General features: G+C 36.0%; 1 protein-coding gene across 1 annotated transcript in view; it reads right to left on the reverse strand.

Moving 5' to 3' along the window:
• LOC139694811 (probable phospholipid-transporting ATPase IIB) overlaps nucleotides 1–16,611 on the reverse strand; it is a 43,471-nt gene that overhangs the window by 3,131 nt on the left and 23,729 nt on the right. The window contains exons 12-18 of the mRNA XM_071593329.1: nucleotides 9,143–9,319; nucleotides 8,864–9,034; nucleotides 7,707–7,895; nucleotides 4,372–4,505; nucleotides 3,967–4,272; nucleotides 848–1,014; nucleotides 569–772 (exon numbers count right to left, since the gene is read on the reverse strand). Of these exons, the coding sequence (XP_071449430.1) occupies nucleotides 569–772; nucleotides 848–1,014; nucleotides 3,967–4,272; nucleotides 4,372–4,505; nucleotides 7,707–7,895; nucleotides 8,864–9,034; nucleotides 9,143–9,319 (1,348 nt within the window). The remainder of the gene's footprint in view (nucleotides 1–568; nucleotides 773–847; nucleotides 1,015–3,966; nucleotides 4,273–4,371; nucleotides 4,506–7,706; nucleotides 7,896–8,863; nucleotides 9,035–9,142; nucleotides 9,320–16,611) is intronic.

Here is a 16,611-nt window from a genome sequence, read left to right on the forward strand (position 1 = left end):
TAATTCAACACTTCTACTTTAAAGGCTTAACACTAAAGAGATAAAATCAAAGTTGGATGAAGTTCATGGCCTAACTGCTCATATTCTTCCAACCATTTACAATTGAGTAAATGAGTGAAAATATGACAGTACATCCAAAATTGATGAACATAGTTTCCGACGTCCAGTGATATAGACTTCCTCAGAAATGATTAATACACTCCACAATATTGTTTTCAGTGATTCACAAATCAAAAGCCATGAATTAGTTGAAGCCACAGGCATACCACAAGGTGAAGTATTTTCAATTTTACATGAACAATTGAGAGTGAAAAAAATCTCAGCAAGATTTATTTTGCGCTAGAGGAGAATTAATTTGAAATTTGAGAAAGAGTGATTCCCAGAATGAAAATTTGAAAGAAGATATACATTTCATAGACGTTGAACAACATAGCCAATCAGGTGTTTGCCCTAAATTTCATTTCTACTTCAAATTTTTACCAAAAGCATTCAAATTTTCCCTTTCCTTTACTAAGAAGCCATGACAACATGAGCAATATTTTAAAATCAACTCCACTTTACTACTCACCAAAATAGTCTTTTAGAAGAACAAGTGAGAGGACATACAGCCCAAGACTGAGTAGCTCAGCCAAAACCATAAGATGATGCCAGGTTCGCACATTGAGAGCAACCATAATTAGTTCCGTCAGCACGAGGGATGAGAAACTTATTGCTACTATATGTATGAATTCATCCTCAAACAACACCAAAGCACCATACATGATTACACCCCCTGAAAGAAAGGCTTACTATAGACACAGAATACAATTTATTAAATTAAATATTCACGCCACAATCACACACCAACCTTGGTAAACACTGATCAGAACCCACATAAAGAACGTTTTGAAAGATAAGGACCGTCCTTTACTTAATTCCTTGTACAGCTCTGGATATGTTAGTGCAATCTTTCCAGACACATCCTTGTCCAAAACCAAAGAAAAAACTGGAAACATAGTGTAAAGTGTGGCATAGCTGCAGCCCATCCATGAAAAAGATAAAGGAAATTATCAGAGATGTACAATAGCTTAAGAAAAATTTAAATTAATTTTCATGTGCCAAAAATCTTGAGTTTTTGGTGCTTTCCACAGAAAGCTATACCATAGCACAATCTTAGGGAATTACAAAATGTCATAAGTCCAAAAAATGTCATAAATATGGCCATAAACCACGGTTCCCATGGTGTAAAGATATTTCTATAAAAACAAGCAAACTAATCAGAGATTTTAATTTTCCTCCAGCAACTATTATACCTTATTCAGTAGAACTGGACTGTAATGAATTTATAACTATAAAATAACACTTTATAACAGTAGTAAGAGTTTTAATTGTCTTTATTTTCAATTTAAATGCTTTATGGCACACTTAAAATATTTTTCTAAATCAGCAAGTATTTTGAGGCATGTCTTCTCACTTACCTAGAAAGAGACCATGTAAATGCTATTAATTCTCTCAGTATCATCCATTTTACTCAACAATGCCAGTAAAAAGCTGGACTGAGGGAATACCCAGGTACACAGACACAAGGTATAAATATCATATTACTTTAGACTCAAGAGTTATTTCTGGGGAGTGGCATTTTGTAAGATATCAACTCTTTGGGGTAAAGTCAAATAATCAGTGGTATTTCTATCCAGTGGTCAACATTGGATATATTGACTAATTAGCCAACAAAAAAATTTGGTTAGCGAATGCAATACTATTTGAATAGTGATGACAGCTTTCACTTACCTGATTACCTAGTTATAGGGAAATATTTCCGATAAAAAACAGTAATGTTGATCTTAAATGAGTTAACAATAAAATTTTAAGAGATGAAAAACAAGTTGGGGATAATTCTAATTTGCTCTTTCCTCCAACATTTGAATACTTGGAAATTCATCATCCAAATTCGCCAAGATAAATCATGTATCCAACAAAATTTTTTCAGCAATCCATTTTGAATCATGACTGTGGTGGAAAAATGTAGGTACATAACAAAATTAACATTGTCCACCAAATATTACCACCTAAACTGAGAGAGCTGAAATTTCATCGAGCCAGCATGGGTGAGATAAAGGGCTTCATTAAATGCAACTGTACTTGAAATAAGAATGACAAAGATCTCATTCATGCTTCTATTATTGTTCTCCAAATTTTTTCTCTATCCAACGGTTTAGGAAAATGTTAACAAGAATTAGGTTCTAACTAATTATGAGATTCTTGTATTTAATTGGAAAAACACTTATTCGGCTAAATGATTTCAACTCCAGAAAACCCTCTGTCATGTAACCTTATTTCATACAATTTAATTATCTTCAACGAACACCCGGCATAAATATTTGGTCATTATATTTAAAGTATCACTTTAACAACTGCACTCAATACCACTTTTAATTTTTACTAAGTTTTGCCATCAGAACGTTCAACCATTGTTTTCATGTTTGTCTAACTATTAACATCATTATTACTTTTTGAGAATTTGCATGAAGACTATTATGATTTTTCCCAGTTATTAATCTGTTCCTAAAAATAAATGCTTATATTACGAAGTAATTGAAAAAATATACTTGTTAAATCATTCATTGAGATTACAAAACATAGAAAGTTTATTTTCAAATATTAAACTGACAGTATATCCTGCCATTTTCAGAAACAAATCGAGGGAAAATATGAATAAGTAAGTGGTGGCTTCGTACTACATATAAATTAGATTCTGAACAACCATCACATCTCTATGCCCATCCATCAAGATATCTGTAGCACCGGAAGAGTTAATTAATCAATTTTATGCTTTCTTATAAGAATTTAGTGCTTACGAGAAGGGATTTCCTTCTGAAGAAAACTAGTGACACAATACAAAAGTGTGATTGCTGAAATGGGAAACTGAAAAATTCATCATGTTATTGCCAATTATTTTGAATATTCTTTAATTATTTAAGAAATCATACTTCATGAATTAGTATAAAGTTGAGAGGTGACAATTTCTTCATAAAGGAGCCAATTCGACTACAGAAGGAAAAGATATCAGTAGTCATTTTTGTTGCAAAGGAGTGAAATGCTTTCAGTACACTTTCATCTAAAGCATACTCTAATGATGGCTTAGCAGTTCCCTGTTTTTGTTCAATATTTCATTTGAAATATTTTTAAATGAACCAGAAAAGTGGTAAGGATATGGGCCCATGAGTGTTACAATAAAATCTATGGCTACACATTTTTCCTGCCAATTTTTAATTGAATTGATTATGTAAGTGGTGTTTAACATCTCTTAATGAAATTGAAACATTTCAGCAAGATTATTATTCTCTTTATCTCAATATATCATATTATTTATCTCTTCAATGGTCAAGAAAACAATGAAGAATGACAGGCATCGATAATGACTAGCGATGTATTTGAGGAAAGATTCCAATCCGCAAAGTTTTCCAAAAATATTTTGGCTTGGAGATTGTTTTGTTTATGTTGGTAAACTTACAAAAGTCTGTCATGAACCGTAAATTCAGGGCAAATAAACCTGGATACTACTGACACTTATGCTTTGTTAATAATATCAGTCATTACATTCATTAAGACAAATAAATGCACATTAAATTTATAGCAACATTGCAACATAATCTATCATGACTTCTTATAAAGCAAATGAATTCTCGATCACATATTTACATTCACTCAAAACATTTTGGGCCATTGACACAACATTTGTCAGCCATACTCACCTACGACATTAAGATACCTAATTAAAGTAAGTGGTTTTAAAATAGGAATCTATATTAATACTGAAATCGGTGTCCAACAGCATTGAGGGAATGCAAATGAATTCCCAGTGAATTCCAGACCTTTTAGCATGCTAGCGCTCTAATCAAATTTTTACGTGAAGATGAATTTTGGTTTCTTTAGTGGATGCTAGAGAATAACAAAAAGTGAAAGCTATAGTAACTGAACACATACCCAACCATAAGAAATCCTTGATACAGAGCCACAGATGAAAAATAGAAGACTGATGAGAACACCGCTTGCATGGTGGAAATGACTAGACCTCGGTGAATAACAAACTGGCCGAGAGAAGCCGAGCGTTTGTAACTACGACGACCATGCACCAACAGAAGACGGGCCAAATAACGAAACTGGGTGACCGAAAAGTCAGCGGCCAATGAAGCTTGGCGGCCCTCCGAACCGGCAATCCCAATGCCGGCGTCAGCTGCTTGGATCATGCTGACATCGTTGCCTCCGTCTCCGACAGCTGCCACGGCCCCCCTCCACCGGCCACCGCCACTGCGGCTGCCGCTGCCACTGCTCACTCCCCCCTCGCCATTGGCCCCAGAGACACTCACCCCACCCCCTCCTGGCGACCACCCACCCCCATGCGCCCGAGCACGGACCAGTCGCGCCACCTGAGCCTTCTGAGTGGGCGAACAGCGGCAGCAAACAACACCTGGACTGGCACACGCCAGCTCCATGAGCTCCTGCTCGTAATACCGCAAGCAAACCTGATCAGGGAGTAAGGTCAGATCGATGAGCGGCACACATTCCATGAAAACCCAAAACTGATTGCGCGACTGAATTCAAGTATGTTCAATTCTTTACGAGAACTTTGGGAATTGATACATGATAACTATTTTGGTCTTAACATAATAATCATCATATTGTACACGTGTGTGTGTATGTACATATATATTTTTTTCGCAAACAAATCTACAAGGTCTGTCCCAAAAGTAGTAGGATTTAGTCAATTAATAAAAATTTATTACCACGGTTAATACATTCATTCTAAAGTCATTGAAGTAATACCATTGTGCATCCACACACCACTGTCAGTGGGTTTTCCATGCCTCGTACCCCTTCTGGAAGGCAGCACCCACAATACTGCTAAGCTCCATTGTCACGGCCTGCCTTCCACCTAGCCGTGTGGATGTCTTTTCAGCATGGATTTGAGGCGGGGGAAGAGAAAGAAGTCTCCTCCCCAGTAACGACATTGTCTAAAAAATTTGGATCCTCACTCACATGGTGAAGAACCTCTTGCCAGGTCCGCATGCGAGTTTTCTTTTGCTCGTTTGAGAGCGCTCAAGGCGCCAACACTCCTTTCTCATGCCCATATTCTTGGTCACAAGTCGATGAACATCACTTTTAGGGATGCCAAGTTCATCAGAAACCATGCAAACATTTAATCTGCGATCCCTGTCCAACAAAACCTTCGCTCTTGCAAGATTTTTTGAGATTGAAGGGCATCCTGAACGTTTGCCAGCTTCAACATCTTCTCTACCCTCCCAAAACAACTTTTGCCATTCAAAAATACCCGATCAATCCATAGTGTTATCACCATAAGCTGCATGATTGAGCATGCCATAAGTTTCTTTCTCGGTTTTGCCCAGTTACACGCAAAATTTGATGGAGTAGCAGTGCTCCAATAACGGCTAATGATGGACTGTAACGATGTCATGCTAATGAGGTTTTGCAAACAAATGATCTGCAATCCGCAAAGGGTGGAAGCCAACTGCCACCAGCCTTTAGTAATTTATTTTAAAAGTAGTCCATGAACAGCACTTCGACCTTTACATTGGACTTTCAACATTGATATAACAATTTGACAATTACATATACCCAAGCCCTAAGTGGAGGTAAATCCACCAAGGCGGGAATCAAACCCGTGACCCCTGGGTTGGCAGACGAGGACGTTACCCCACTGCCACCAAGGCCGGCACCAGATTCCCCTCCCTTGAACTCGGCCACAGAAGCCGCCACCCGTTCGTCGGCCTATTTGAGAAAAAAATAAGTCCTACTACTTTTGGGGCAGACCTGGTCAATACATAAACAGACTTTATTTCTCTAAGCCCTCTTTCCCGATGTTCTCCATTTTCACTTGAATAAATCAATAGTTCCCGATCCATTAAGTATCATCAAAAGTGCCATTGATAGGCTTGTAGGGAAACCAACTTTTGTTTCATTCAAACCTGTCTTTAGTTAATAATATCAACGATATAAAATAAAATGTGCCAATGATGAAATATATCTACAGTGACAGCTCTTCCATCCTGAGTCATATGTATTCGCTAATAAATGATTACAAAATAGCCACCGGTAATAACATGATATAACAAGTGATATTTCCAGGGATTGTGAGCTCTCATTATATTGAGATTCTGCGGTATCTATTGGTGCCATTTAGGCTCAAACCGAGGCCTTCTAGGTTGTTTGGCATTAATTCTAGCACCTTCTCTTTATCCCAATCCCAACAACACCTGCAAATTCTACTTAATTCAGTGAACTCCCATTTGAAATTATAACGGCAAATTCAGAAAGGATTCCCAGGATAATGTGATTATGTCAAAATTTCATAATATAAAAAACTGGATATTGGGCACAAAATGCTGATCAGGGCAAATTATTACTCAGGGGATAATCAGTTTGGGTTTAGGAAGAGGAGACACGTATGCGTGGTGCCATAACAGTAATAATGTTACTAATATAAAAGAACATTGAATATAATCAGAAAGTATTTCCCTGTTTTGTAGATTTCCAAAATGTATTTGATAGAGTAAATCGATAAGAATAAATGAATGTAAAGGGGAACCTCACACAACGAGCATAATTTATTCTGGAATCTACTCATAAAGCGAAACAATTTTCCCACACCAATTAATGTAATAAACAATAATGCATTCCATGCAAAAAAAATAAACTGTGTTCAAGGTTTATTAAAAGAAAATTATAAAAAAATTGTTTGGGATTCTGAATCATCTTAATCTATTCTTCCATTGCAGAATGAACCAACCTGGAATGTAAATTTGATTTGTAGAAAACAAAAAAAATCAAAATAAGTAGTTCAGCATTTATCATGCATCTCTAATTCTTCTTTACTCTTGCAGCTTGTTCTTTGGAGACATTATTAAAACTATGCACTAAAAAATCACAAATAATAAGCCTGAACACAAGTTTGGAAAAATGCGTGATCACCGGCAACACGAGAATGCCAGTGGAATGAGTACTAAACTCAAACTGAAGCAACAGACTTGCAATCACTCCGTGGATCACTTGCTGTGGAGCGCGCAAAGATTTTAAAATTCACAGTATGATTTGGCTGAACACTGATATAATATATGCTCATGTCTCACATCTAATGAATTAATGTCATGGGCAGAGTGGTCTAAAAATTTTCCAGGAGCATTGTCCTGCTTAGATGAAGCTGGTATTACACCAAAAATTACAAAACTTTAATTCTTGTAATCATTCAAGTGAAGCCAGTAGAGCATTTAGTTTGCCATAGACAGGGAAAGGATGGAAAGAACTATGATTGGTACTTTCTATAAAAGCAGATTGTTTCTTGACTTTGATTCCTAAGGCAAACCTAACATTTTATGTGACATCATTGTAAAATGATTACAAAACAGGAACATGAATGAAATCAGATAGGTACAATTGCTTTGATATAATTGAAAAAATATATAAAATATTTAAAATATATTTACAATACTGGAAAAATTGAGTGGCACACAGCTGTGCATGAACGTTCAGGAAAACCATAGCGCTAGCTGCTCATACTCTGCATGAAAACCCCCTCCAACTCTGAACAAACAATTACTCGGCAAGAGCCTTGGGAACACTGGGAAGTGCAGCAGCATGATACTTTCAAACTTATTCTTATTATTACTCTTGAAACAAGTGTAAAACAGAGTTTAGCCTGATTCCCTTACCTCCAGTGAATCACCAGTGATGACCAAGGCACAGTCTTGCTTCTTGCGGAAAGCATTTAGTTCCAAGTGGGCATCTGTTCGAGTCGTAACTGGCCGAAATATATGCATTCCTTGGGTTCTGGAAACTAGGCGAGAGCTTTTGGCAATGCAAGTTGCAGTTTCCAATTTATCTCCTGTCAGCATCCATATCTTGAATAATTTTAAAAGGCAAAACATCAAAGGCTTATCACTAGAGAGAATTTATTACCCGAAAAAAATCAGTTATGAAATTTTTGGATTATGGCCAAGGTAATGTGTACCTGGATTTTTTCCCTAATAAATGGAATACTTTTCTCAAAATGATACCATTGGAAATGAAAAGAAAAATCCCTCAAAATATATATTTCACAAAGCATATAAGTTATGACATTCTCCAAGAAAAATAACAGCACCATTATTTTAACTGATATTTTCAAGAGCTAAAATATTAAATGAAAGATATGAATACGAAAATACCTTCTAAGTACAGGGTTCATCCGGAAAATAAGTGTACTGACTCCTGGGCTGGGCGCGCCGCTCTAGGCGCGCCCAGCACCGCTCTGACGGGCTGCGATTGGAGGGGGGTATGTTGGCAAGCGACGCTGAAAAAGGCAGTCGGCTCTGAGCTGTGGTGTAGTGAGGAGCTCTGTTAACGCGAACCTCCACGCTCGACCCACGTCACGGAACGTGATGCCGAAATATTTGGAGCAGCGTTAATCCATCAAATTTGCGGTAAAGCTTGGGAAATCGTCTACCGAAGCTGTCGGTATGATTAACCAGGCTTACGGGGAGTCAGCCATGTCCAGAAACATGATCTTTCGGTGGCACAAGATGTTCGTGGAGGGCAGAGAAGAGGTCGACGATGAGTCTTCGAGAGGTTCCCGATGATGCCTTCGCGGGAGCGGTCCAGGAATGGGAACGCCGCTGGAACAAGTGTATCGACTCACAAGGGTCCTATTTTGAGGAATATTAGCTTAAGATATGTAAAAGTGTAATAAATTTTTTTTCCTGAGCTCAGTACACTTATTTTCCGGACGAACCCTGTATATTCTTTGACTACGCTCATGCACACAAATTTTCACTGATATGTCATCTAGAAATTATCTTGAAGAAATAAGAAAAGAAATAGCACAGCATACCTTTATTCCAGCATTCCTCAGAAGCTCAAGCGTAGGACGAACTCCTTCCTGCAGTCTGTCCTCAACCCCGGTGACACACAGAAGTTCCATTTCACGTTCCAAACTTTCTACCACTGCAGCAACTCTGACGCCCCGATCGGACACACTCATTCTTGCTGCATTGTAACGTGTCTGAAAATGGTTAATCAGTTTTCATATTGCGGGAAATTTTCCCCACAAGATCCCAGATTGATTCGACACAATGTTTAAATCCAAGAGTAAAATTAACATTTTGCCTACTTCAAAATCCAAATACTGCTCCTCTGTGAGTGACTTCTTTGCAACAACAAGGGTTCTAAATCCTTCTCGGGCCATATTATCACACTCTTCTTCCAGCCAATCGTTGTATTGTACAATGCCAGACATCACAACATCAGCACCCTTAAGATAAAATACTATTTCCCCACTTTGCTCCTCCTGAGTAGACAAAAAGGAAAATTGGAGATGAAAATCTCTATAGGAAAACTTAGCATTAAATTTAGGGGAGTATAGAAATGGAGTGTCAACTATGCATACATTTTTTTAGTGCAAGTCATGAAGTTTCTTGCTTTGTTAGGCCCGACAACTTATTCTACATCAATCATTTGACAAACGAACAGCAAAATTGAATATTTTATGGTTTTATCACAATTAAAAAATCTAATTAACTTTTCCATTGAAGGAATTGCAATAGCCATCTTGGTGAGGTGGGCCGATAATCAGCTATTGTTTAAATTGCTATAACTTGTAAAATGTTTATTGCATACTGTGTATTTTTCTTACTGAAAAAATGAATTCTCTGCTTGGTATTACATTTTTTTAATTTTTAATTTAAATACTTTTCAGAAAGTATGAACCTTACTGTAATTTTGACCCAGAACTGTTTAAGTGTACAGAAGCTGATCCTAATTGTATGCTTGATTTTTTGCCATTCACTATTATTTCCTTACACATTTATAATTTTTTCCATGTCTTTTTGATTATTTCTTTAATGTAAAACCAGCAGTTTCATTATAAATTGTGAAGAAATTATATTACATGAAATGAAATATAATATAATTAAAAAAATATTATATCTCCTTTGGTGGGTGAAACAGCTCACTAACGCCATCTGGCCAAAGAATTGGGGCACTCGATAGCATAAACTGCCCACATATTTCAGTGTAAGTTATGTTTCCTCGATAACTCAAGAGGTTAGAGTATCGGCTCGGCAAGCTGAAAGACCCGGTGTTCAAGTCCTGGTCAAGAAAATATTTTTGCACTTGTGACCTGCACGATTCTGCCTTCCCCACCTCTGTTGTGTTCGCCCTTTATGTGTGTTCCTATCCCTTTTCCTTACATCCATTTCCTCGTGAATGAGTATATGATCACCATATGGCGGGTTTTCATGTTTAAATGGGTAAATATTTTTAACTCCTTCATATAATTGAAGTAAGGGTCATCTGAAGCTATTTATTATCCTACAGGATTCTTTTGATTTGTTTTCAGCATATACCATTATTTATTATTGTAGATATGCTAAGCTATGGCCAATACATTTTTATTTCTTTTTGCAAGCTTTATATTCCTTCCATAAGGCTGGTTCATGATTATATTTAGTTTTTGCAGCCATTTTTTTGGGACTTCTTCATTGTTTCTGGATTTCATCAGTCACCCAGTTTTTTTTCAAGGATTTTTCCACCCTTAGTAATCTCTGCATACAAGGGAAAACATTAAAATGATTGAGAAATTTAGAGTAAAATTCTTCATTCTTCTAATATATAAAAATTCTCTTAAACCTCATTTTGCAATCTTAGAGGAAAATCAATGTGATTTTTTTATTAAAAATTTCTCTTTAGAGAGAATATTGGGCAATATACCTGGTTTAATTAAAGGTTGCTAACAATGGATGGTGATCAGGAAAGGAAGAGGCGAGTATTTTTGCTGTCAGAGATGATTTTCTAAGATTTGTTACAATATAATCTATGCGTGTCTGATTACTTGCTGTGGGCATGAAGTTTGTTGTGTGCATATTACAACAATTTAATGTACACATAAAATCACTTCTTGCACTTGAGGTCAACAAAATGTTGCAATTAAAGTCACCTGTCATAATGACATATGGATTATGGGGAGAATCAAACACTCTCTCGAGGAGACACTTCAATTTTGTCAGGAAAAAGGTCAAATATTTCAGGAGGAGATCTATAAACATGATAATGACATTGATCATTTTAGACACACACCACGCAACATTCAAACACTTTTTCTTCAATCAAGTCATCAAGATAAGTGAAATCTACATTGTTTATTCTACATAGCGACTGCTTGGTGAGGATTAATACACCACCATTTTTGTACTCTTGAGTGGCATAAGATTCCCAAGAGGTCATATCCAGGGATATTAACAACACTTTCTTCGTATTTTGGCAGTTAATGTTCACATAAACACACGACAGATGGTTTGTTTTCAGTGATAAGTACTTCTACTTCCAATAGCTTATTTTTAATACTCTCGATATTTAAGTGTTAAACTATTAGCACTTCATCCCTTGAAGAGTCAACACCTCTTCCACACAGGTGTTTGGGAGGGTATCAGTAGGAGTCATTGCACTTATTGCTACATCTAGTTCTATTCTGGGATCTGGGCAGCTTGAGTTAGAAGTAAAGATCTTATTTCTGGTAAATCTAAACTGGGCTATAGCTGCATTTTCTGGCCATATTACAGTATTTAGAAGGTCATCATTGAGTGAATTGTCGGCTATGATTTCGAGCGATGCATGTGGGCCTCTCGAGCCATTGAGGGACTCCACCTCGGTTATGCGATTGAATTTTGAATCAAGATAATCCTCGACAGAATCCGATGAGGTGTTAGGATGCAGCCTCCATACATGGAGATAGGCCTTACTTTCGATTGCTGTCCATAAACAGCGAGTCTTTCGTGGCAGTTCCAAATTTGCATAACTTACGATAATGTCTTCTCATTATGTATTCTTAATTCACCTTCATCATTTGCCATCTTGCTGCTGCTGATCACCTGGGGTCATTGTTGTCGACTTTGGAGACAAATATGTTTCCTCAATTTCACAGTAGTACACATATTCATCGATACGGAAGGATGAAGATTTTGAGGTGGTGGTGCCAAAGCAAGAGCTTCGGAATAGGAAGATGACTGATGTTTTGGAGCAGTTGAAGAGGAACAGGTGGTATTTATAGGGCAATCTATTCTCATCATTTCAAGGTAAGACTCTTTTGGAATTTCAGAATTTTTTTACAGCTCTGATATCGGCAAAATGCACTTTAATCGGGATCTTCTGCTGAACCACGTTTTCATTGCGTTTAGCAGAGCACACTTCTTCATTCAGATGCTCTATTATGATACTCAGTACAGCTATTTTATTGGTACAATCATTTACTTTACAAACTAGATCATTAACGACTGAATAAATATTCTCCTGAATGCTTATGAGTTCCTTCAGGGCAATGTTTTTGCAGGAAGAAGACAGATGGCATTTATTATAGAGATACACCAGTTCACTTTTCGAGTTTTAGGCATTACTGTTTGCCTCATTAACGTTGGTAAATTGCAAATGAAACTAAGAAAGGAAATCAAACTCGCATACAACAATAATACTTTTTCCCTCAAATATTTTGGAGCATAAAACATATTGATCAAGACTAGCGGTCACCATCTTGAGTATGATCATGCATTGAAAAATCTGATAAAGGAGTCTGGAGTACAGAAAAAGAGACCTAAATAGAGACAAAGGTTAACTAGGAAATGGGGAGAAAGTTAAAAAAATGTTTGGATGGCATTCATTTCACGGGCATTCATTTTTAAGTTTAGCATAAAATTTCAATGCATAAGAATTAATAAAGGGGAGATGAATACAGCTGTTGGAAAACAAATGAAAATTTTTATATTCAATTTAGTATTATCACAAGGATTTCCATTTGACTTCACCATTGATATCTCGAATTCTTTAACTGTATTCTTAATTGTCAGGCCTTGCTTTTGCTTCTGTCCCATCACATTTTCAACAGTTCTCTTCAGTCTTTTTCCACAGATCCTTCTCCAATTCCTTCAAAAGGTGTTGATAACATTTAGATGGGATTTTTGCCCAAGAACTGAAATGCTTCATACTGGGTACATGGTGAGGATGCATATGAAGTGGCTTCGAGTATCAGTTGGGGTAGAAATGCCATTTAATGATCTACGAACTCTCAAACAAAGAACACAGCTTTATCTTATTTTAACTCTTTCACTTATCATTGTCATCTTCAGAGTTATATACTTCATAAGATCAAATTCATTCAATAACAAAATTCTTTAAAAATCACAAGAAACAGCACTTAGATGTGAAAATCAAAGTTCTAAGTTATGAGAAATTTGAAATGTAAGGGCTATTTTCTTGTATTTAAATATTGGTGGTTCAGAACAAAATTCTAGGCTAGCAGCATCATTCATTGATTGTTTCTGAAGCCACCCAAGTTACTGTTTTGATTCAGTAGTTGTCTGCCCATCAGTGAATGCTGATAAAATGTTTTGCAAAAATAAATACTCATACCAGTTGTGAAGTGTGTGCTGCGATTCCATTTTTACGTGCAAAAGGATCATCAGCTGTCCATCAGAGCCCTTCATTGGGAGTTACGCCTAGTTCATGGATGTACAGCAATGAGCGAAGGACAGGTTAGACAATGGTGTTGAGACTTCAAAAGTGGCCACGTACATGTGTGTGATAATGAGCGGAGTGACAGACCCAGCAAACAGACTGATGAAACAAGTGGACCAAGAACTGCCATCTGATGGGCAATTGGCGATCAGTGCTCTGGCTGATCAACCTCCTCTTGTTGAACACACACCACTATTTACACAGTTATTACTGAAAAGCCGGCCAACTTGCAACCAGCTGTCAACTGTTCAATTCCCAGGCAGTGAACTTCTATGCAGAGGAATTTAATAATTACCGAAGCGTTATGAAAAGTGCTTTAAAGTGAAAGGCAATTATGCAGAAAAATAGTTTGCAGGAAACTAAAACTGTCATTAAAAACTTTTTCTAACAAATCAATTTTTTTATGACCACATGGACATAACTTAATGAAATAACTGCCATATTATCTGGAGAGTGCTCTTTTATGTAATGGCCATATTTGAAATGTGAACTGAGTAATAAGTATCCTAAAACCACATCCACTTTTTGAAGTATTTCCAACTTCCCCTTGATTTTCATTGTACTTACTTAATGACGAGTATAGCTTGCCAATAGATTTTCATAATTTTAGCATTATTTAGGAGAACAATATAATTATTTTGAAGATTTAAATATGTTAAAACATCACTAATGTACATACAGAACTCATATTTCATGAAATATGATGCATTGGAAGTAATAAAACAATTTTCTACGAGTAGCGACAGCTGTGTTCTTGAAGTTTTTACGGGAAAAGGATTCATTCATCAACTTTTTAAAATCTTACTTTTGGGCAGCAGATTTTAAATTGCACTTGCTCATGAACTACTGCCTTGATCGCCATGAAATGTAGAAATGAATAAATTGAGTTCTCTTCCACACATATTATGAATTCGAAGGATAAATGCTATCGTAACACAAAAACTTAAAAATAGTTTTTCATCAATATGCATTTGGCAACATTATTGGTGAAACTAAGCTACAATTTGGAATCTTTGACAAACTGCTAGTTTAGCCATCCTTCAGTAGTATTATTTTCTTTCATTTTCGTAATGCGTGTTCACATAAAAGTATCAAGATTCTACTACAGAGTTGCACGTTTCGATTATCAAGTTTCTACTACAGTTTGTACAGAGTTCACCCTCTTGAAAGGGTGCTCCTATTACACGAAGACTCATCTTCTCAGCATTCCTTGTGGTGCCTACGCAGTTCCTTCACGATAACCTTGGTTTGAATGCGATCATTCATGTGGTTGGACGGAGTGTGTTACAGGTTGTTGTTTTGGTTTTTGTACACGTTTTTTATGTATATAGTGTGGTGAAAACTACCCTTCAATGTATAAAAGAATTATAAATTGTGTAAGTGAAAGTGATGATGAGAGCATTGAAAAGAAGAGAAGGAGAGATGGTAGCGAAGAAATTGTTCCAAAACAGCTAGTGTGATTGATTATAATCGAGGAATGCGAGGTGTGGGCAAACAAGACCAGCGGCTGGCATGCTTCCTGTTGTAGAGAAAGTTCACCAGAGGATATGAAAAAATGTTCTTTTATACGTTTGATAATGCACTGTTTAATTCTTACACTTTATACTCAAAAGTAAAAAAAAAGAAGAAAAGTATAAATAGTTTTCATTTGGATGTTGCCGAGGCGTTATTGGCAAAGGTCACTCTGCCAAATTACAATGTTCATGGACAACCTTCACATGGTGAGATACCAGTCTGATTGCAAGTTAAAAATTGGGCTCATTTTCCTGAACCTATCCCATCATCAGCAAAGAAATAACAAAAAGATTACATGCATACTTCAAAAATAATGACAGAAGTGAGGCAATTTGGCAGTTGAAGTACTGCCAGGTACCTTCACATTTGCCAGAGTATTTTGAGAAGCATCATACTTTCTCTGATTATTAATTATACATATGTTTATCATATGATGTATTCGAATCTAGTGTATAATAATGTTGCCTTACTTTAAACATAAATATTTCCCAATTTTCAACTTTATGTATAGATTTTTCAATGACATATATGTAATTTTCTTTTATGCTAATATTTAATATTATTATTATTACAGTTGTAGTTAAAAAGAAAAATGTCTCAATGAAAAAAATCATTTAACTAGATACTTTAATGGAAAGGAAACAAACTATGCAAATTTCACTTGAATAGAGATTTATTCACGACCCGGGTTTCAAACACTTAATGTCATCTTCAGGTGACTATACAGAGTTACATATCCTATATATGCTTTTCTTATATATAGGATATGTAACTCTGTATAGTCACCTGAAGATGACATTAAGTGTTTGAAACCCGGGTCGTGAATAAATCTCTATTCAAGTGAAATTTGCATAGTTTGTTTCCTTTCCATCATGGATAAATTTCACAGGGTTAACCCTAATACCGTTCGGTTTGTTAATAGATACTTTAAAATATGAAATAATAATAACTTTTTATTTCACTATTCTACGTTGATTACCAACAACAAAATATCATTTCATTACCTACCATGCCATTTTAAAAGAACCACAGAAAAAATAAATAGAGGATAGGGGCACGATATTCAGAAAATAAATTGAAGTGGAAGAGGTTAACAATCAATTTATCACCAAAAACTAATTTAAATAAATCACTACACATAAAATAACCATAAAATCTTTCACCTATGAATGAATTCAGGAGATTTATAACATTGGCTTTACATCTAGATGGAGAGGTACGATTTCACATTAATTCCAGGCTTAATAACTTAAAACTGGTATGATGGGAAAATATATGTCCAATCAGGGCATGTCTCTTTGTTTAGAAAATACAAGAACACAATTAAATATTGATTAGTCTTCATTAAACAAATAAAATAGGTTGTTAGCAAGCTTACTGTATATGTTAAAAAAATATATCAATTAATTCTTTAGAATAAGGCATTTTTTTTATTTTCAACTCCAGAGAATGTGGATTATGGCCGCTCATAAAAAGTGTCATTTTACACTTTTACTCTTTCAATTGAGCTAATACTAACAAAAACTCTTTCATTTCACATCATTAGTGTTATGTGCAACATCC

The sequence above is a fragment of the Hetaerina americana genome, unplaced genomic scaffold (genome assembly GCF_022747635.1).
Source record: "Hetaerina americana unplaced genomic scaffold, ioHetAmer1.1.p SCAF_56, whole genome shotgun sequence".
Classification (NCBI taxonomy): domain Eukaryota; kingdom Metazoa; phylum Arthropoda; class Insecta; order Odonata; family Calopterygidae; genus Hetaerina; species Hetaerina americana.